This window comes from Lepidochelys olivacea, assembly GCF_965140295.1.
Source record: "Lepidochelys olivacea isolate rLepOli2 genome assembly, chromosome: 4".
Classification (NCBI taxonomy): domain Eukaryota; kingdom Metazoa; phylum Chordata; order Testudines; family Cheloniidae; genus Lepidochelys; species Lepidochelys olivacea.
Genome location: NC_140414.1, coordinates 16,954,358 through 16,976,039, shown reverse-complemented (window position 1 = coordinate 16,976,039; position 21,682 = coordinate 16,954,358). Strand labels below are relative to the sequence as shown.

At 45.8% G+C, this 21,682-nt stretch overlaps 1 protein-coding gene across 1 annotated transcript in view; it reads left to right on the top strand.

Annotated features, from left to right (window-relative positions):
* The window catches only part of PARM1 (prostate androgen-regulated mucin-like protein 1), a 54,054-nt gene extending 42,555 nt beyond the window's left edge, over window positions 1-11,499 (top strand). Inside the window, exons 3-4 of the mRNA XM_084625802.1 lie at window positions 4,469-4,547; window positions 7,589-11,499. Of these exons, the coding sequence (XP_084481928.1) occupies window positions 4,469-4,547; window positions 7,589-7,673 (164 nt within the window). The 3' untranslated portion in view covers window positions 7,674-11,499. The remainder of the gene's footprint in view (window positions 1-4,468; window positions 4,548-7,588) is intronic.
* Window positions 11,500-21,682: the final 10,183 nt, after the last annotated feature.

Below are 21,682 nucleotides of genomic sequence, written 5' to 3'. Positions count from 1 at the left end.
TCAAAGTAATATTAGGCTGCATCTTTATGTTGCATAAAAGCTATTTTTGGGTAGAAAGGGTCTATTTTTATTTTAATGGATTTGTTTTGGGGGAACAAAATAGGCTATTGGGAGGGGATTTAAAGTAATGGATGCAAGTTCTGCTGGTTTTGCAAGACAAACTCACAGACAGACAGTCTGGGTCCCAGACCAGCATGCTTAGTACCAGCACAAGCCACTGCACGTGCTTCCTCCACATTGCTAGCAGACATTCCGACCCATCCTCCCCTACGCCCCCATGTCTCCTCAGTACAGGGGGAGAGACACCGTGAATCAGCCACCTGAATTTTTGGTGGGATGGTTACATACAAATCGCAATAGTTTCAAAGGTTAAAGCCAACATTCATTCCTCAGCCCGTCGTTTTCCCCAGCCAAATCTGAGTGCCTGCCGAGTCCCACGCTGCTGTGACTAAGTATTTTCTGTCTCCATGGTTAAGAGGAGCTACAATGAGTTAACAGGAGGAATTCTCAGACTTTTCTTTCCCCATGCAGAAGTCCAGTATCTTCTCCACTTAACTGCATCAGCTAATTGTGGCTCCCCTTGAATATAGAGCACACAGACTAGCAGCATGAGACTTGCCAGTTACGCTGGCTTTGTGGACCCGGGTGTCCACTCAGTCTCTCTGCAGCCCCCCAAGTTGGAAGGCGTTGATTTACAGAGAAGAGCATGAGAAGTCTCTTCCAGTGAGAGAGCAGTCTTCGTTTTTTCTGTAGGAGAGTCTCAAGATCCTAGAACCATAGGACCTGGAGCCATGTTTCAGAGTTGATTTTCCTCCTGTGTCATCAGAAAAATATATTCAGACACTGCCATTAAACACTTTTGCAGCTGGTGTCCTTTGGGGCTAAGAGTGTGGACAGAGGTGCCGTACACCAGAAGGGACAAGTGATCTCTCCTCTACACACAGACATTGCGTGGTGCTGGAAAGCCAAGGTGGCTGAATGAGATACACCCAGAAATGGATCTTGGCTGCTGCTGCTGGGTCGCAGTTGGCAGTGGGTGTGTGCCCATTATGTGGGAAGAGGGGGAAAAATAAGTGTTACTATCCCGGTAAAACAGAGTAGCAGCATTGCCACAAAATGACAATGGGGGCAGAGGGGTTATTTAAAATAACCTAGGACAACGATAAAGTCTACAGTTTCAAATGTGCTGTGTGAATGTAGTTAAGAGGCTGAAGTAAGATGGGCAACTTGTTGCAGAAGGAAGCCCTGGCTGTCCTTAGCAGTAGTAGGTAAAAGTTCATTCTTTCAGCATACAAAAGAGGACACCCAGCTAACCATGGTGTCATGGGCATTGGCATGGCCACTTCCACATTTCCCAAGTTCTGCCTGCCTCAGCTGAACCCTCTGCCCATCCACACCTGGAGCCGGACACTTCCTCCCTCTTTCTCAGAGGAGGAATCTTTGTCCCCAGCAGTGAGAAGTGGGGACAGAGGAGCCATGTAAGGGAGAAGAGAGGAATTCCTAAAGAAAAACAGAGCAGAGAAGAAACTTTGTCAGGGAGAATGGGAAGTGGAGAGGAGACCTAGCAGGGGCTAGCAGATGTGAGGAGCTGTGGCAGAAATCTTAACAGGTCTGCAGAAGTCACCTATTTGCGAGATATTTTGTCCAAAATTTTTCAGAGTAGCTAGGGAGTCTGGCTGCTCAATTTTCGGCACCTCACAAATAGTGCTGATCTCTTGCCCTTTGAAAATCAGGCCCTTCCGCGTGTCTCACGCTGGGCACCCACAGTCACCAGTGGCTTCTGAAAATCTTGGCCCTAATTTTTGAGATTTTTTTTTATAAAAAACTGTATTTTGGGGGTACCCTTCTGAGCTCTTAAAGTTTTATCTAAACTGCTATATAAGCACTGAACAGTGTTTTTGCAAAACCATTTCCCTCTGAAGTAATTACTGCTTGCGCAGAGGACTGTATGCTTTTGTGGATTGTTTTGGGATGGTTCAGGTTGGGGGTAGGAAGTCATGAGTCTGTCACTTGGGATTTATTTTAAAGGTGGTAAAAAAAGAAAACCATTTACCATATTTTCATTGTCTGCCAGACTGTGACCTGCGCGTTGCAGGGTCGGTATTTCAGAACACACACGCTTCCAGTGTTTGCGGTGTTTATTTTATCCAAATCCATTCTGCTGCCTTTACCAGAGCATCACGGTTACAAAAATATAAAGCTGCCCAACTCGTATCAAATATCTCCCTGCTGCAAAGGGAAATATAAAGATTGCAAGTATTTTCCCCTCCCCCATGTTATCATTCCCCCACCCCTATGTTATCATACCAAGCAGATGAGAGCATAAAGTGAGCAAGGGAAGATTTTGTTTGACGTTTGGCCCTGGCAGTCTTCTTAAGCTAATAGCAATGCTGAGGGGAAACCCTTTTGTCCGCAGGCTGCAGAATGGAATCAGTAGGGCATTAGCATTGCAGTCTAAGGTGGAGGGGCTGCAAGGTGAAGCCAATTAACAGGCACCATTGAATAACTGTCAGGAAGCCCCCGCAGCCTGTAGCCCATTGAATACGTTATTAGAGGCTGCAGAACCACTTGGCTCAGAAGCTCATTACTTACAAATAAACCTGTAACTTGAAGGAGTGTTGAAAACTTTTCCCCTCTTTGTCCCCCTGGGAATTTAAATGAGGTCAGTTCTGAGGGCAGCTCCTAAACAGCGACTCTACATTGTCAGGGACCCAGGCTCGGCTCATCCATCCATAAACCTGCTTATTCACTTCTTGTGAAAACGCCCCCAGGAGATTTTAACTGAGCCATTAAAAGGCGTCATGTACGCTCCTGCCAGATTTCAGAGTAACAGCCGTGTTAGTCTGTATTCGCAAAAAGAAAAGGAGTACTTGTGGCACCTTAGAGACTAACCAATTTATTAGAGCATAAGCTTTCGTGAGCTACAGCTCACTTCATCAGATGCATATCGTGGAAACTGTAGTTTCCACGATATGCATCTGATGAAGTGAGCTGTAGCTCACGAAAGCTTAGTTTCCACGATATGCATCTGATGAAGTGAGCTGTAGCTCACGAAAGCTTATGCTCTAATAAATTGGTTAGTCTCTAAGGTGCCACAAGTACTCCTTTTCTTTTTGCTCCTGCCAGAGCTGCACCACCGCTTCCTCCTTCAGCAGGGAAGCCTTCAACCACTCCTAACCCCGCTGCGTGTACCTAGTAACACTCGCACGCAAGAGGAACAGAGCAACATGAGCCCAGCCCAGGAGAAAAGCAGTAAGCCTGGATGGGATGTAACTAGACAACTAGAGAGAAATTTTCAAGGGCCCAACCCTGACACTTGGGACCTCATTTTCCAAGCACTCAGCTCTCATTTCGATGCCTAATTAAGCACCAGATTTTCTAAAGTCCACAGCATCCAGCAGCTTCTATTGTGCCACTATGAGCTGAGCACCTAGCCTGCCCTTTTTGAAATTCTGGCCACTTATTTTGGTGCCTAAATGGGCACCAAACTCTTTAGAAAAATCTAGCCTTAGGGCCCCATTCCCATCATGCAGGCTTGTGTCAGTGAGGCTCTATTGACTTCGGCAGGGGCATTCCTGATTGACATCAGTGAAAACCAGAGAGACTCAGGTTCCTGGTTTGGTCACTTTGCCTGATGTCTGCAGGTAAAAGTTACTGTATGTAAAGGAGAGGAATAGAACAGTGATTCTCAAACGTTTGTACTGGTGACTCCTTTCACACAGCAGGCCTCTGCGTGCGCCCCTCCCCCCTTATAAATTCATATTTTAAAAAGAAAAGGAGGACTTGTGGCACCTTAGAGACTAACCAATTTATTTGAGCATGAGCTTTCGTGAGCTACAGCTCACTTCATCGGATGCATACTGAGTCTCTAAGGTGCCACAAGTCCTCCTTTTCTTTTTGCGAATACAGACTAACACGGCTGTTACTCTGAAACCTGTCATATTTTAAAATATAATTTAACACCATTATAAATGCTGGAGGCAAAGCGGGGTTTGGGGATTGAGGCTGACAGCTTGCCACCCCTCCATGTAATAACCTCGCAAACCCCTGAGGGGTCCTGACCCCCAGTTTGAGAACCCCTGGAATAGACCCTGCCCTGGGAACAGACAGCTTGGGAAGGGAGGGGGAGCTTAGGCTAAAGGGCAGTCTCATTTCGGAATCATTCCACAGTGCAAGTCCCCATTCACATCCAGGCCTCAGTTACAAACAAGGACCGATCTTAGCCATAGTCTCTCATATGTGCAGTGAATGAACAGCGTTCCTTCTCAATGAGGCATCTGGGGTTGACAGCAAATACCGCATTCCCTACATGAGGAGGTGATCCACATGTGGCCAGCATATAGTGTTAACCCGTGCACTGCAAACAAGTGAACAGGAAGGGGACAGGGGTAATTGCTTTGATATATTATGACCTCACTGAAAGGTCTGTTTATGCCCTTTCCTTCCTCCTCCCCCTCTCCCCCTGCAGGAAGCATTGCAGCCATTACGGTGACAGTCATTCTGGTGGTGCTGTTGGTGTTTGGGGTGGCAGCATACCTTAAGATCAGGTAAGCATTCACTTGGTAAAAGGATGGTTACCCGGAACATAAGAGCGGCCACATTGGGTCTGACCAAAGGTCCATCTAGCCCCGTGTCCTGTCTTCCGACAGTGGCCCGTGCCAGGTGCCCCAGGGGGAATGAACAGAACAGGTCCTCATCAAGTGATCCATCCCCTGTCGCCCATTCCCCGTTTCTGGCAAACAGAGGCCAGGGACACCATCTCTGGAAGCAGCTCAGTAACTGAAACAAGCTGGAGCACATTCTCCTCTCCAACTGTATTCACACTGATGGGACTGACATGTCTCCTCCCTTCAGTGCAACAGCTGATGCTAATACAGCAGAGCTGGGGGCACTGCTGCTATCCGGCCTGGACTGCACGTCAGGAGAGGCCCAAGCCTGACTGCTCTGCTCTCGAGCCCTAGCAGCAGGAGGCAGGCTGCGGCAATGCAAGCTTGCGTGTGCTGCTGGCCCACCACTGTGCCTCAGACCCCGGGGAGCCCAGCTCTAGGGACTGAAGCGCATTTCAGCCTTTTGACGAGGGAGCGGCGGGTGCCAATGGTGGTGTCGACCCCTGGCCACAGGAATAAGAGCCCTGGCTCCTTTTATCAGGGTCACCAAGCATCTACCCACTAGCATTCAGCCATTATTGGGTTAGCCGACAGTGAGAGATACCACATCCCATGCCTCCCTTGGTGCACCTAGGGGGCAATCGAAGGTGCGCTATTATCTGAGTGCAAAGAGGCTGGGAGTTGGAGGAGACGCTGTAGCAATCCCATTTTATACAGTTTTCAGTGGTACAAGCTGGCATTTTTCTCATTACAAAGGCGTCACTCACATGCCAGAGCCAGCAGTGCAATGTGTTGTGACCATAAACAGTAATTATCCCCCGAGCAAGCTTTACTCATACCCTATCTGTGACCTTAAAATAAGAACACCACTGCAGCCTACATGGAGCATCTTTAATTGGGTTTAATTTGAGGCTGAGGTAAGCAAGGTTTTTTGTTTCAACTACTTCATAGTGATTCATGCCAGTCAGGCTGGGGCACAACCAAAATAGTCCTGTGCAGAGTTATCACTGGTGTTGTGGAGGGATACTAGAAAATAGATGGTAAATCAAGCAGATTAGTAAATCAATAGATTAGTAAATCAAGCAGACAACAGCCAGCTAGTCTTGCTGTAAAAATAAATGTCTTGTTTGCACGGACACAGCCCTCCCTGGCCAAGTATTTCCTGAAAGTCACGTGTTCAGCTGGCATTCTCGCTGACTAGAATAACTTTTAAGTGTGGCTGAAGAAGGGAGTGGATTGCATTGAACAAGAACGCGCTGCTTTGGAAATTGAAAGAGGTTTTTACTGCTCAGGTAGGGCACAGCGTGAACTGGGGTCTCTAGGAAGGTTCTCAAATCTCAGGTGCAATTGCAGAAATTTTTAGAAGATTTAAGGTATTTCAGAATTAAATTCCAGGGGCATTTTTGGCATGACGTTGACATGGAATTTGCCAAGGGCGAATCGCATTCTGTTAAAATACCAACAACAGAACTGCAGGATCCCAAAGGCCACTGTATATTACACATGTATGGAGTGGAGGGACAGCTCAGTGGTTTGAGCATTGGCCTGCTAAACCCAGGGTTGAGTTCAATCCTTGAGGGAGCCATTTAGGGATCTGGGGCAAAAATTGGGGATTGGTCCTGCTTTGAGCAGGGGGTTGGACTAGATGACCTCCTGAGGGCCCTTCCAACTCTGATATTCTATGCACACCATCCTATACAAATATCAACAAGCCAGCATTTAATAAACATTCAGCGAAAGCAAGTTCTTTCCCATCCTCCATACATACAAATAGTGGGCTGCATGCCAACCTCTCATCCACAACCATGTCTCCCAAGCAGTGTTGAATAGGAGCAGAGGCCCTTTCCTGCCTCTGAGGGATGAGTTCAAAGCCCCAATGTCAAAATTATAAAAGCATGTGAAAAGCCTGCATATTTACACACATACAGACACAAAGAACTTGCTTTCTGCAACTAGTCTCATTAAAAAAAAAATCATTATTTCCACAGATGTTCTGACAGGAATCTCATGTGCTCGAATATTCACAAAAAACGAACAGGAGAGGGATGGGAACAGAGTCAAAAAGCAAATTTATTTAGGAAGGTGAATGAGTTTTCACTCCTTGCAGTGTTCAGCCTGTTCTCCTACCCCATGCACTGGCTTCATCACAGATCACTAAGAGAGACAAAAAGTATGGTAAACATGCATTCATTCTCTTCTCACACAATTAAGATCCGGCCCACAGACCACTAAATATTCAGAGCTTAACACACCTCCCTATTAAAAATCCATAGCACTCAGTACACTACCAGACCTGACTCTAGATCAAGAGGCAACATTAATATCTATATACAAGCAGTACGGTTTTAACTCCCTGCAGAGGAACAACAGACCATCTACTACACTCAAGTGCATTCATACCACAACACAGAATCATCGATCACCCACAGGAATTAGAAACTAGAAGGCATGGGGCCTACTGCAAATTGAAATAAAAAACTCACTGATCAAAGGGCCCAATTGTATTGCAGTGCACAGTCAGGGGACAGGATTGTTCCCTGATAGCACTGAAGCCCAGATCATTCCTATAGCATAGACATGATCTGGCTGTGTTTTAAGCATGTCCCTGAACTGGACCAAAGAAGCAGCTTTACAAAAAACAGCTAGTGTTAGACTTCTCACTGTCCCAGAGAGTTGATCTTTAAAGATTTTAGGCACCTGGAGCTGTGATGTGATTTACTTGTCATCTAATCAGAATCAAAACCCTAGCCTAAAATTAATCTGGACCTAAACACCACCAATTATCCTCTCACACATTAAGTTCCCTGGGCCTGGTTACAAAGATGGGTTTTAGCAGTAGGTGCTTTTCAATGTCTGCAGGAGCGAGGGCATCCTTTCTACAGGGTTGTGCGCTGAATAGGAATAGCACTGGAATAGGGTGTTTCTAAACCATTCCTAAATAATCCCAGACTTGTCTTTTCCCCTCCCTCTCGCCCTCCCAGACATTCTTCGTATGGAAGGCTGTTGGATGATCATGACTACGGATCCTGGGGAAACTACAACAACCCTCTCTATGACGACTCTTAGCAAAGGAAAGTTAATTGGGACAAGAAATAAATGTTCTTATTTATAAGTGCTTACACAGTAGAACAACAACAAGTCACCTGGTATGCATTCAGTTCCAGTTCCATGCCAGCTTCTTCTCTTCCTGCTGCTTCTTCCTCTGTTTCACAAGGGAATCCTAATTTTAAGACAAGACCAAATGCTGAATCACAACTGCAATGGGACTAAACTGAAGCTGACAGACTGCAGTCACGGTCTCGAAACCAAAGGCAGTCACTCCACAAGCGCAATAAATTTGAGTTTATGCTTTTAAGGAGGAAATTATATTAAATCTCAGTGAGGGGACGGGAAGTAATCACTGAAAGGTTTTCATCTGTATGGCTTCTGTTCCTTTGATTCCTCTTTAATCTTCCCTGTCTGTTCAGAGCGGATGGGGGTCTGGTCAGAGCTCTGCAGTGCAGTACAGGGCTTTTACAGTTTATTACCAAAAGATCAAAACAAATTACCCAGGAGGCTGGGAAGTAGAGAAAAGGGAAGCTCAGCAGGGTCATGCCAGAAACTGATGCTCTTATAGTTGGTCATCTTTGCCAGGGTGTCTCATTTTCAGAATGTCATCATTATAAAGCCAGGTGAAGGTTAAATTCACCGCCTGTGTCATGGTGAGTGGCAGGTTTACACACTGACGTGTTACACCTTGAAGTGGAAAATCAGTGATAAACAGGAAGGGGTGACCACTGCTGCTGCTGCAAGGAAGGCATGTGGCAGAAATGCCAGCAGGGCGTTGGGAACTTTCTTTTTGGGAAGGAGAGAACCCATACATTGTCAGCACCGTGGCAACGTAAGATTCCACGAAGTGCAACATTCGTATTCAAAACACCACTCCCTCGGATCTGACTGCTGCTAGTGAAGAATATGGTTGTACCCAAAATAAACTGCAAATAGGAGAAACCCATTCTGCTGCCCTTCCCTTCGTTTAGGCTGCTAGGATGAGTCACTAATATTTAACAGGAGGTAAAGATTGCAGAATTAGGCCCAAAATTAGAAGATGTGGTGGAGGTTTTCAAAAGCCTGTGGGAATTACACACACCTTTCTTTGAAATTAACCCCTGGAGTGCTTTGCTTTGAAAGTCTCAACTTAATGTTTAATAGCTCTTCCCTGCAGCAAATTTTCAGAGCAATTCAATCATTTCTCTCTCCCTTTTCTTTTGTAATTGCGTGAACAAGTCTGGGTGTGTTTATTTATTACATAAAAGAAACCTGACAGATCACCAGTATGGTAAGGAAACAAATATACAGTGAGACAGAAGTGTCGTCATCTGCTACATATATTGCTTTACTGAATTGTTTTCTTACAGATATTTCTATCTGGTAAGGTCATTTGCTAAAACAATCCAGTATTTTTAATCCAGAGTTTGTGCTTACTAATCCTGCTGCTGCTACCAGTAAACAAAGCCATATGGGTTCATTTATGAGGAGATCAAAACAGACTTGGCTTGTTTAAATACACCATAGCAGTTCCCCTTGGAGCACATGATCCAACTTATGAAACTCCAACCCTTGTCTTTTTCAGAGTAGTTTTTCGATTGTTATAAAAAGCCAACACATCATCATTAGGTTGACACGCAATAGCTCATCAAGGCTACAGTGGTGGGTGGCATGCATTTCCATTTTACCAGTTTGACAGGTAAACCAAGACCTGCACTCCCAAAACGTAAGCTTGGTGGGAAATTTACTTTGCAGTGGTCACTCCCCTTTGTCAAATAGAAGGCACAGGAAACTGCTTGAGTGCAGCGGGACATTTTGCTACAGTGGTGCTAATTGCACTGGATGAGACACCTGTGCAGGGGCCCTGCTGTTGGGAATAAAAGTCATCTATACGGAGAACACAGAGCGTGTCTGAAAACCAGTCACGAACTATTAATTATTGGTACTGCAGGAGCGCAAGGAGCCCCAGTCATGGAGCAGGGCCCCATTGTGCTGTATAGACACAGAACAAAAAGAGATTCCCTGCCTCAGAGCACTTGGGTGGCTTACCTTGGGCACTCCCACATAGCAGCACCTCGAATTAGTGAACACTTGGAATGTATGCGGTCAGTCCAGTCTCCCGCAGTCAAATCGGGATAAGCAGTTCCCTGGCATCACTTTAAGGAGCTGTTGTGAGGTTTAGGGTCTAAACTGCTTTGACAGCCTCAAAAGATGTGATCTGCATGAATACAAAGGACTATGAGAAACCAGCAAGTGTTAACTCCTTATGCTTAACAATCTGTTCCACTTAGTACCTCAGCTAAATACAAAGTACCTTTCCCAAGCCTGAAGAACTCTTTAAAGTTCAAAAGCTTGCCTCTTTCCCCAACAGAATTTGGTCCAACATGAGAAATCATAGAAAGGTACCCTTGTTGGGGCCATTACTATTGCTCTGTACATTACGTGGGATTCCTACTGTAATATCCTAAAGGTATAGATTATGGATTGCTTAAAAATACATGGTGTTTCTATAGCATCTGTCAAATAAGGATCTTGTGGTTCTTTATGAACATTAATTAAGCCTCACAAACACCTTGGAGACCGCTAAGTGTTGTCACATTACTGTTGGGGAAACACCGAGAGGTTGCCCATGGTCACGAATGGCACAGCAAGAAAGAAACCAAGTCTTTCGCTTTGATTCTGCCCATTAGACCACACTCCCTACCATCTCTTGGCACCCACAAAGATTAGATCTGCTTTTTATTTCCCCGTTCCTTGTGTTAAATCTCTTTCATTTAGTTACTTTGGATGTACCTAACGTCAATGTAATGTCTCAGTGTGTCAAGGAAACTAAACAATTCAAGATCAAAGGCTAGAGGTGACCCGCTCAGGGAAGACCACGTGTTTTGCTCCGTCCCTCCCACCTCCACAAGTTAGCACATCATAAGCCTAAACATTTCTGAAAAGTTCATCATCAACTTCTTCAGAAAAAATAGAGTCTCCAGTCTTCTTTGGAAAGAACTGGGGAATTAGCAGATTTAGGGTATTCAAAGGAACACAACATTGGACTAATTCTGCTCCCATTTACTTAGATCAGGTGGGAACATTAAGTGGGTCATAATGGATGAAAAATCTCATCCCTAGTCTCGGTTGTGAGTCTTTAGAAGAAGGGAGCCACTATGCTATCTCCTAATGGGATTTTTTTTTTTTTTAAATAGCGAGAGGTCTTTCCCCAGTAGTTTTCATATCACCTAATTGATGGACATTGTGCTTCACGGACACAAATATGGAGGTCCCTGCCTCGTAGAGCTTTTGATCTAAGTAGCCTGTTGCCGGCATATCAAAAGCAGTTACCATATAACAGGCTATTTCTAATGCCAGGCCCCCCACATGCCCTACTGGGGACAAAACGTCAGCCAAAGTCATGTGATGGGATGTCACAACCATAGCATCAGTAATAAAACCGGTTGATGAGATACCAGAGAAAACAGCAAGGACTGTTTGTGTTGAGGGAGCTTCCGAGATCTCCCAGTTCCAGCAAGGTTAGCTGTTCAGCAATTCTCCTTCCTCCAAGTTGCCCTGGATTACAGCCCCACCTTAGTGTATTCGTCTTTATTCACAGAAGGCTAGGATGATAATTTGCACAGATTCACCTTTTGCCTTTAGCTTTCTGGCAATGAATGAATCGGTAAGGCTGCTTTTATTTAAAAAAGGCAACAGATGGCAGAGCTAACACTCAGTCTGGGACGGTGGTCATTTTTACTTGGGGCGGGTGGGGAAAGAATGGGAAGCTTTAAGTGCAGCCAATTGGATATTTGATGTCCTCATAACCACGTTCATTATAAGATATACCAGTTACACTAATTAAAGTCATGCAAAGCTTGTGCCATGTTGTACTGAGGTGTGTTAACTTTGCGCTTGTTTCCGTACAATTCCCTGTGACATTTTTAAAGGACTCCAGTCTAGAGTTACTCCCCATAGTGACATCTCTGGGTTCTATGCTGGTTTGGTCTCCAGTCCCAGATCAAATTGTTCAGTCTACAAGTAAAGATAGTATTTTCTAACTGTGCCCTCATCTAGCAGGCTGAAAGTGACCCTAACTGTTTTCCCTAATTCAGAATTGACCATTGCTGCCTAGTTCAATGCTGACTTTTACTACATAGTAAGGGTGACTGTCATTTTGTAGGAAGATTGTAGTGATCCAGTAGCTGCAAAGCAGACACCAGTGGAATCATAGAATATCAGGGTTGGAAGGGACCTCAGGAGGTCATCTAGTCCAAACCCTTGGTCAAAGCAGGACCAACCCAACTAAATCATCCTAGCCAGGGCTTTGTCAAGCCGGGCCTTAAAAACCTCTAAGGATGGAGATTCCACCACCTCCCTAGATAACCCATTCCCGTGCTTCACTACCCGACGAGTGAAATAGTGTTTCCTGATATCCAACCTAGACCTCCCCCACTGCAACTTGAGACCGTTGCTTCTTGTTCTGTCATCTGCCACCACTGAGAACAGCCGAGCTCCATCCTCTTTGGATCCCCCATCAAGGTAGTTGAAGGCTGCTATCAAATCCCCCCTCACTCTTCTGAAATCCATAATCTTGCTCCCATCTAGAACCCTGCCCCCTTCCTCATATTCTCTCCTATCTTGATCCACCTCACTGCTCCCCTTGCCTTCCAGTGTTTTCTGTTATTCTGCCTCTACACCTGAAATAAATCCCTTGCCATCTACAAACTTCTCTTTCCTTCAAAAATCCCTCTGTTCAAGTAATCACTTCCCCTTGTCAGTAAACCCCACACCCATGCTCCAGTCTCCTGAACTGTGATTCTGTCTCTTGCATTTGTCAGCCTTGTCTTTTGACTGGCAGCTGTATAAGAGAGGGAACATTTGGTTATGTGCGTAAGGCAACATCCAAATGAATTTTTTCTGTAGAAAACAGAGCTGGTCACATTTATGGTTGAAGCGTTCTTTTGACACAGCCAAACTTTCATGAAAATTTTTTGTTTCGGTGAAAGTTACTGGAAAATGTTCAAAGTGAAACAATTGCTTTGTTCTGAACTGGAAATTTGTTTTAGTTTAGAACTTTTGGTTTTCTGGATGGGGAGGAAGTTTCCCCCTTTCCATTTACTCTCCTTCACTCAGTTGTCCCAGCGGGTAGGCAAAAACTGATATACTTGGGTTTTCAAAAACCAATGTGGAATTTTTCCATTTGAAAACAAAACACATGTTGACTTGAATTTTCTCCCAAAGACGTCCATGAAGAATTTTGAACCTAACTCACATTTGTCATTTCCTTCAAAATTTTGGGCAAAAACTAAAATGTGGGGGTTTCTACCAGCCCTAACAGGAAGGCTGCAGTGTTGCAACAGAGTTGGCTGTGGAATTTGTGGGGACCATATTGTTCCTAGCTCTTCATCTCGGTGTAAGGTCTTGAAGAAGAGGGAGACACCATAGTGAAGTACAAACTGTGGTGTGTGACATTCCAGCCATTCACTTCCCAACCATTTAAGAAGGTGATATATGAACTAATAAAGTTGGGAGTCATTGCATTAGCCCGGGCTGCTTTCAGAATGGTAGAGGGTCTACTCCCCCTCTTGTCCTAACCCCGATCTTGAATTACTGCACCTCATAAGGCATGGGAACCGTAAGCAGCAGTTTTCCAGCCTACTGTGAGGAATGGTATTGGGTACTGTCTGCCCTAATCATAACTCACCAAGCCAAAGGCAACTGCAGAACATAGCCTAAAGAGCTGGCCTTTGGTTCACAGACCACCAACAGCCTCTGAAACGTACTTTAAGGGATCCACATTCAAAACAATTGGAGAACACTCACCCAGTAAGGCAGCCACAAACCTAATCTGTATGAGACACTAATGCCATCCAAGTGAACACCCGGTCCTCATTACACAGTATCTGGAGGAAGCAGCTGCAGCAAGAGCTCTGCCTCCCTTCAGATGCTTTAGGAAGACAGGCAGGCTACTAACCAAGCTTTACAATGGGTCATTTGAGGCCTTGTCTACATGGGGAAATTTTACCAGTTATACAGGTATGATCCCACTGTGTGAACACTTACTTCTCTGTAAGAATGGCTTTTCAGGGTTTTGTTTATGTGACTTGGAAAGTCCTGGGAACGCTTTTATTTCAGAATAAGGGCGTAGCACAAACATGCTGGACTGGTATAACTGTATCGGTTTAAATTCACACCTGAAAATGGCTTTCCAGGTAGAGGAGGTCAAAACTCAACCCAATCTTAGTGCCTGTTCATCAAGTCCTTTAACATCCTGCAAATTCTTTAAAGCATCTTTCCCCATGCACACTGCATTATGCATCTTCGGAATGAAATGCTGAATGCCCTACATTAAAAAAAAGGGAATTCCACCATGTCTAGAGTTAAAGGGGACAACTGTAAATCTAGATGACTAAAATACATTTATCATAGAGCTGGGAGACATTTTTCAAACGTTGACAAAATAGAAGAGTTTCAGCTAAGTGCCCATGGTTCTTTGGCCAGCTCGAACTGGTCATACACCTGCCTGGCCATTAGTTGTGATTTTACAAAAATACCCCAAAAGAATCTCGCTGCCCATTACTGTGTGAAATGCCCACATGAAACAAAGGAAACTGACCACACAAGAGAAACAGCAACAAGTATGAATCACTCTGTAACCAGAAGTGTGTGAGTAGACTTGGACCCCCACTGGCTCTGAATGGGCACAAGTGTCTGCCTTGGATGGAGCCAATCACTGGGGTCTGGGCTTCTGTCTGAACAGTACCCAGCACAATCCCGACCGGGGCCTCCGTGGGGCTCAGGGCTCAGACACGGGTGGTATGGGCCTAAATGCTGTAACAGCACCTCTCCAAACCTCAGAAACTTGACCTGAGCGTAATCAAACCTTAGATGAGAGTGCAGAATGCCTGGAACACGACCTCTGAGGGAGTGTGAACTGCCCCGTTCAGCTCAGGGAGGGGTTCTCTCAACATCTGTGATGACAATTTAAATGTACACATTGTTGCCTCATCCCTCAGGTTACAACGAAGGGGGGGGGGGCGGGAAGGGGGAGAGTCACAGATCTGCACAATTTACCACGAGTGATATCTCATTTGGTGCCACAAGTGGGTGGCGTTTGGGAAATCCCCCTATTTATTTCCCCCACTCCACCCCAATCAAGGATCCAACCCAAAGGAACCTAGCGGGACCCATGTGCATAATGAAGCCCCGCCGAGGGGAGACAAGTGGCACATGCCTACATATGGCACATCGGCACAATCTACTGTGAGCAGCATCTCACAGGGATGGAGTTTATTTGTCAGTGTAGTCTGGGATCTTCCCTTACCCAAACTTTTGCAGCTGCTACTGTAATAAAAATAACTAGGTTACAACCACAAGGGGCTCTCGGATGTGCAAAAGAAACTTAAGAACGTAGTCATCCTGGCTAATCTTTCAAAACCAGCTGCATTTGCTATATTTTGCATCAACTGTAGGTGAAGATTCAAACAGAAGGGTGATTAAGTGGACAGGGTCCCTTTAACTTAGTCTGGGATCCTGCAAAACAAGCTGCAGATCATCTCTCCATTGCCAGTATGACACTCCAGCATGCAGGCTGCAGTCAACGTCACATCCATGCACAGAGACCTTTCCCATGGGAAAAGAGGCGAATTCTCTTCTCACACCTCCTAGTTTTTAAAAAAATAGTATTTATACCTCCAAGGAATTTAAATATATAAGTTTCACATGGAAGCAGGGCTGTAGGGATACGGTCTTGTTTCTCCTACCCACCTCTTACTGATTGTGTGGAGCCAATTGCTGGGGTCTGGGCTTCTGTCTGAACAGTACCCACGCAGCACAATCCCGACCCGGGCCCCCCAGGAGCTCAGACTCAGTAGATGCATAAGCCAATCGAGGCTCTACTCAGTCATCCAACAGGACTTGGGAATCAGAGGAGAGTCTGGACTTCATAGACGTCCAAAAGAAGAAGAAAAGAAAAAGTGTGAAATGTGCAGGAAAATGAGGAAGGAAAACTTTCTCCTGATTATTTGGGTTGCTTTTGTACATTTCTTCTACATTTCCATCTTGCCTCTGAGGTTAGAGTTCTTTGGGAGAGATTTGCTTTTAGAAGCCATACATAATATTTCAAGAAGCATGGAGCTCCCAGGATAATTAAAGGTAAACAGGATATCATTTCTCTAGGGGATGCAATGTCTGAGACAAGAAAGACACAATCAAAGCATGCTAGGAGTAGGCATCCTGTCCCATACCCATCTCTGCACTTACAGTGCGTGACACCTGGCTGGCATCTGTTGCTGTCGGAGCTTGACTGACATTGGCACGTATCTCAGTTAGGAATCTGGCAGCATGTCTGATGAAGACACGGAGGTCCCTGTCATCACTCCAGCAGCTGATTAGATGATGCAGCTGCTCAGGTGTGCTGTTCTCCAGCATTTTTCCCTCTCCTTCCTGCAGCTGTAGCATGAATTATTTAATATGGGTCATTTGTAATGCCAGACATGCCCTCCAGCTGTTCTATACTAAAATCTTGGAATCAGTAACAATCTTATCCCCACTCCCCCGCCAGCTGTTCTGACTTTGCACAGACACAATCCCCCTTTCATACCCAGCGTGATGGGGAAGGGGGAAAATAGACTTTCAGCCGGGGAAAACATGGCAGCATTTGAGTGGGCAGTGATCCTTAAAGCTAGCCCTGATCCTTAAAACCTACACACCCACATCTCCCATTGACTACAGTGAGCAGCAGGGACTCAGCAGCTCCCAGTGAGGCCTGTTGTTTTATTCTGGGGACTGCTCAGCGGCACCTCCTGGCCGTTCATCTGGGGAATTAGCTCGGCCACCTGGATGGATGCCCCTCCCTGTGGTTACGCAGTCCCTCAATCCCCTCACTCACTCCACAGTGCCACAGGCTCCCGGAGCCGTAGCACGTCCTCTTCACAGCTTAGCCCTCCAGCCAACTCACATTAACGTTCTCCCTCCTTCCGGGATACCGCAAGTCCTTGGCGGCAAACCCCATCCCAGGCCATCCGCTCCCCGCTACCTGGTCTGTCCCACTCCTGCAGTGGCTGGTTAGGGGAACCTGGGCCCACCCTCTGCAGCAGGTTCTAGGCCAGAGACCGTCAACCCAGCTGTTGTGGGCATTACTCTTCCAGCCCCGATTGTTCCTTCCCTGGATGGCTTCCTACTCTCCCCTGACAGCTTCCTGCTCTGCCCCCTTGCACCGGGGAATGCAACTGCAGGTCTCCTCTCCCAGCCTGCCAATTTCCGCTCTTTATAGATCTTGCCCCGCTCCTCCCCACAGCTGAACTTCATCTGCCAATAGGCCCTAGCACTCCCTAGGTTTCCCTCCAGGTGCAGCATAAGGTTAATTGGCCTAATTTACCCCTTCAGGCCTTGTTTGGCATGGACATCCCATCACAGGGACTATTAAAAAACAGCTTGTTTGGGAAACCCTTTGTGATGCTTCCCACGGTAATCCAGGGTTGTGAGGCACTTCACTACCACCTGCCCTTAGGGTGAGGAAGCCCTGTCTGTGCCTGCCAGGGGTCCGCTCCTCCACACCACCAGCCTTTGGCAAAACAAGCTCTGCCTTCCAGGCCCCGCTGTCTCTGTACAGCTTAGCGATGGGCACACACCAACCGCCCGAGTATCTCCCTGGAGTGCCCCGTCCCCGATCCACTGGACATGCACAGAACTGCCCGATCCTCTGCTCCCTTACCAGTTAAGCATAGAGCACAGCTCTGTGTAACACACAGTACTTAGGTTCACTTACAGAGAAAGCGGCCACTAATTTACTGAACAAAGAACAGCAATCCAAAGGGTAGCCAGCAGAAATATTGGAAACAAAGGGTTATGTATGAAATAAAATCATAATACACATGCTAGAACCCAAGCTTAACTAAAAAGAAAAGGAGGACTTGTGGCACCTTAGAGACTAACCAATTTATTTGAGCATAAGCTTTCATGAGCTACAGCTCACTTCATCGGATGCATACTGTGGAAAGCATAGAAGATCTTTTTATACACACAAAGCATGAAAAAATGGGTGTTTACCACTACAAAGCTTAACTAATAAGACATTGTCATGTCATATAGAGCAAAAGCAAACCCAAAATCCCTCCAGCGTACCACAGCCAGGCCTGGCTATGACCTTCCGCTCATGCTATCCTCCTGCCTCCTCAGTGGACAGATGCAGAGTTTGTCGCTGTCCCTATGCTTACAGGCCAAAAATCCATGGGCCCAAGATATCCCCCACTACTTGTGTTTTTCTGTCTGGAATTTCCACGGGGGACTTTGCAATCACTTGATTAGCATTTTGCTCGGCCTGTAAATGGACATTCCCTGCAGCACATACAATATTCAATTCACATGAAGACAGACAGACATCTTTTGCCTGCAAGAAACCAGTTTCTCACGTTCTGATGACTGGGCCCAACTCACAGACTTTAAGAATATAATTTTCAGTATATCTACGTAAGTCCTTAAGCATTGTCCACACATATGTTCCGCTAGGATTACAATGACCACTGAGACATAGGTTGAGTTTCAGTAGAGACCCTTAGCTCACGAAAGCTTATGCTCAAATAAATTGGTTAGTCTCTAAGGTGCCACAAGTCCTCCTTTTCTTTTTGCGAATACAGACTAACACGGCTGCTACTCTGAAACCAGTCACAGTAAGTCATCTCACATCTCCTGCCCCTGCAGCGTCTGAGCAACACACCCCCATCTGTGGAATCAGAGGTAATTGGTTTAACTCATTTATGTAAATGAGTCCCTAAGTGTTTTGCTAAGCTTTAGTCATCCTACTGTCTGATGACTCCAGCTTTAATTCGGTTGCCTTTAGTAACTCAAGCATCAGTGGTGTCGGTTCACTCTGAAGACATCACAGTCCGAAGCGATCACAAAGTGTGGCCAGGTTTTTTCAGAAAGAACTTTAGCTTATAAAAGAAAAGAAAAAAAAAAATCAAGGCAATGCTAAGGTTGCAGACTCCAGCCTGAATCTGCAATACAAGTGCTTAACTTATACTCATGAGTAGTCCCATTGAATTCAATAGGACAACTCATGCATCTAAGTGATTGCAGGATCCAGACCTCAGAGCCCAATCATGGTCCCACTGAACCGAATAGCAAAACCTCCCATTCACCTAAATAGGAACTGGGGAGCCCACTCGAGTATAAAAGGGCTGAGATTCTCTCTTGGTCACCTCTAAGCTTATGGGGTGAGAGTTACTGCTTGGCGTGGGTATGTTAAACAAAGAAGGGCCGTTATCTGAGCTACTAGTTTAATGCCCCAGCCCTTACCTTGCCCCCTGTGATGGGGCAGGTAACCCCCCACCAGTCAAGAAGGGGTTAAAAAACAATCAGCCCCGACCTGCTGCACCTGTGCAGCTTGTCAGGCCTGGGGGCAGACTCTTAAAAGGGAAGAGCCCAACCCAACTGGGGCAGCACCCAAACAAGCAGAGCTAGAGATGCCTGTCCAGGGCACTGGGCTGTGCACTGGAGAATGGCTTGAGAGTTCCCCCAGCCTGAGCCCGCTGAGAAAACACAATGGGTCAGTTGGTTTCTTTTGTTAAAACTCCCAGGATTAAGTCTTGGCAGGACAGTGGGAGCCAAGACTCTCTGCAGAGCCTGAAAAATGGCCTCCTCTCTGGTTTGTGCAAAGGAGGGGCCCAAGCCCCCTGTGGGCACCGGAACTTTTTACTTGGACCGTTTCCTACTCCCCATTGTAGGAGGAAATGGACTTGCTATGAGGCACAGCCTGAGCGCTACCCCCCAGGACTCGACCATAGGAGTGCCATCACCCAGGTAACGATGCACGAGGTAAGCAAGGAGCCTGCCTTCACCCCAAGGAGGGGCGGGGGCGGGAACCTTGAGACACAACCTTTGACACCCCCACTGTTAATTTCTCTCTCTGATTGGTTTTGAGACCTGGTTACCCAGGCATGTGTTAGCGAGACCTGACCGGGCACACAGCACTCCAACGGTGACAAAGATCCGGTGCAGAAAAACAACTAGCCAGAATATCCATCGACAGCTTGTATCCACAGCTGCCAAAGCGTCATGAACCGAGGTCCCTACATTTTCCTTCCTGCCCAGAAAAACAAATTCTGGTCATTTATTGATAAGTCAGGAGAGGTCCCTTCCAGCAAGTGAAGAAACCACCCTCTCATGTCGGTTTATCAATGCAAGCGAGTGGGTGCAAAAGCTTCCTGACAGGGCTTTATCCAACTTCACAAGGAGCTGTATTGGCCGCCCAGAGATATGGGAGGATTTGGAAAGGCTGCAGCGGCAGAGTTGGGGGTGGGCATGGGGATATGAAATAAAGAAAACAGCTGCAGTCCCACTTCAATCATCTGGTAAAGAGGAATGATGAAGATAGCTGGTTCCTTTGTCAAGCAGCCATTTGTGTTCCAGGTCAGGAGTAACAATGGGAACCCACGTATAGCCCTGCTCACAAGAGCCTGCTGGCCCCCAGTCTGTCAGCACATCGCCCAATGTTATTTCACATAAACCACATCTGCTGTCATAGTATCAGGCAGATCTGAGCCACCACACACTTCATTTAAGCTTTCAGTTAATGATGGTTATCGATGCCGGCTCTACTTCTCGCTTTTGCTCAGCAGCCGCTGGTAAATCAAGCGTTCTGGGGAGGACAAAGCCTGCCCCATTTGCATAATTGTTTCATTTGCTGCTTTCCTTTAATATATGCATGATCTCTTATTTTCATAAAGCGAGTTTAACAAATGCAACTGGGACCACAATAGTCATCTGAGAAGGTCAGAAGAAATTAGCGTCAAGGCTGGATCTGCAAAGCATAATGCCAATCTAATGCTCACTGAGGCATGGAAACATGATCACGAATTCCTTTAGGGATTCTCTCACATGTCTAGATTTCCTAGATGTTTGTGCATTAGATGAATAATATTCTCTCACTTTGTACAGTCCCAGAGATAAAACACCCTGCTCACTGATTCTTCTATTCAGCATGAAGAGCAGGACAGGCCTGTTTCCCCCACATACACATAAAAGGACTTTGCCAACAACATGTCACTCATCTGAGAAGTCAGTATGTAAATCAGGAGCTGATCAAAGGCCTGGAATTTGGCTAGCTAGCCTCAATCCCAGCCTAACGCTTTGTCTAGCAAATGCCTAGAACACCATCATGCATAGGAAACAGGAGGAAGACTGAAGTAATACAGTGGGTCTCGCTATTTATGGTGTTTCAAAACAAAGTTAAAAGTTGCTAAGTGACAACAGTATATCCCCACATTATTTACAAAACCCAGACAGACACTTTGTCTAAAATCTGATCTATTTCTTTGAAGTGACATATTTTAGACAAAGGAAATACAGTAGGTGTAATCTACCTGGATTTCAGTAAGGCATTTGATCCAGTTCCACATGAGAAATTAGTTCAATTGGAGAAGATAGGGATTAATACAAGAATTGAACGGTAGATAAGGAACTGGTTAAAGGGGAAACTACAATGGTCATGCTGAAAAGTGAACTATCAGTCTGGAGGGAGGTTACTAGTGGAGTTTGTCAGGGATCGGCTTGAGACCAATCTTATCTAACATTTTCGTTCATGACCTTGGTACAAAAAGTGGGCGTATCCTAATAAAAATTTGCGGATGACATGAAGTTGGGAGGTATTGCCAATACAGAGAGGAGGACCGGAATATCATACAAAAAGATTTGAATGATTTTGAAACTGGAGTAATAGAAATGGGATGAAATTTAACAGTGCAAAGTGCAACATCATGCATGTAGGGACTAACAACAAGAATTTTTGCTATAGGCTGGGAACATATTACTTGGAAGCAACAGAGGAAGAGAAAAACCTGGGAGTATTGGTTAATCTCAGGATCTCTATGAGCCACAAACGTGATGTGACTGTGAAAAAGGCTAATGCAATCCCTGGATGCATCGGGCGAGGTATTTCCAGCAGTATTTATTGCCATCATGCAAGGTACTGGTGAGACCTCATTTAGAATACTGTGGGCAATTCTGGTCTCCCACTTTAAGAAAGATGAATTCAAACTGGAATAGGTGTAGAGAAGAGCTAC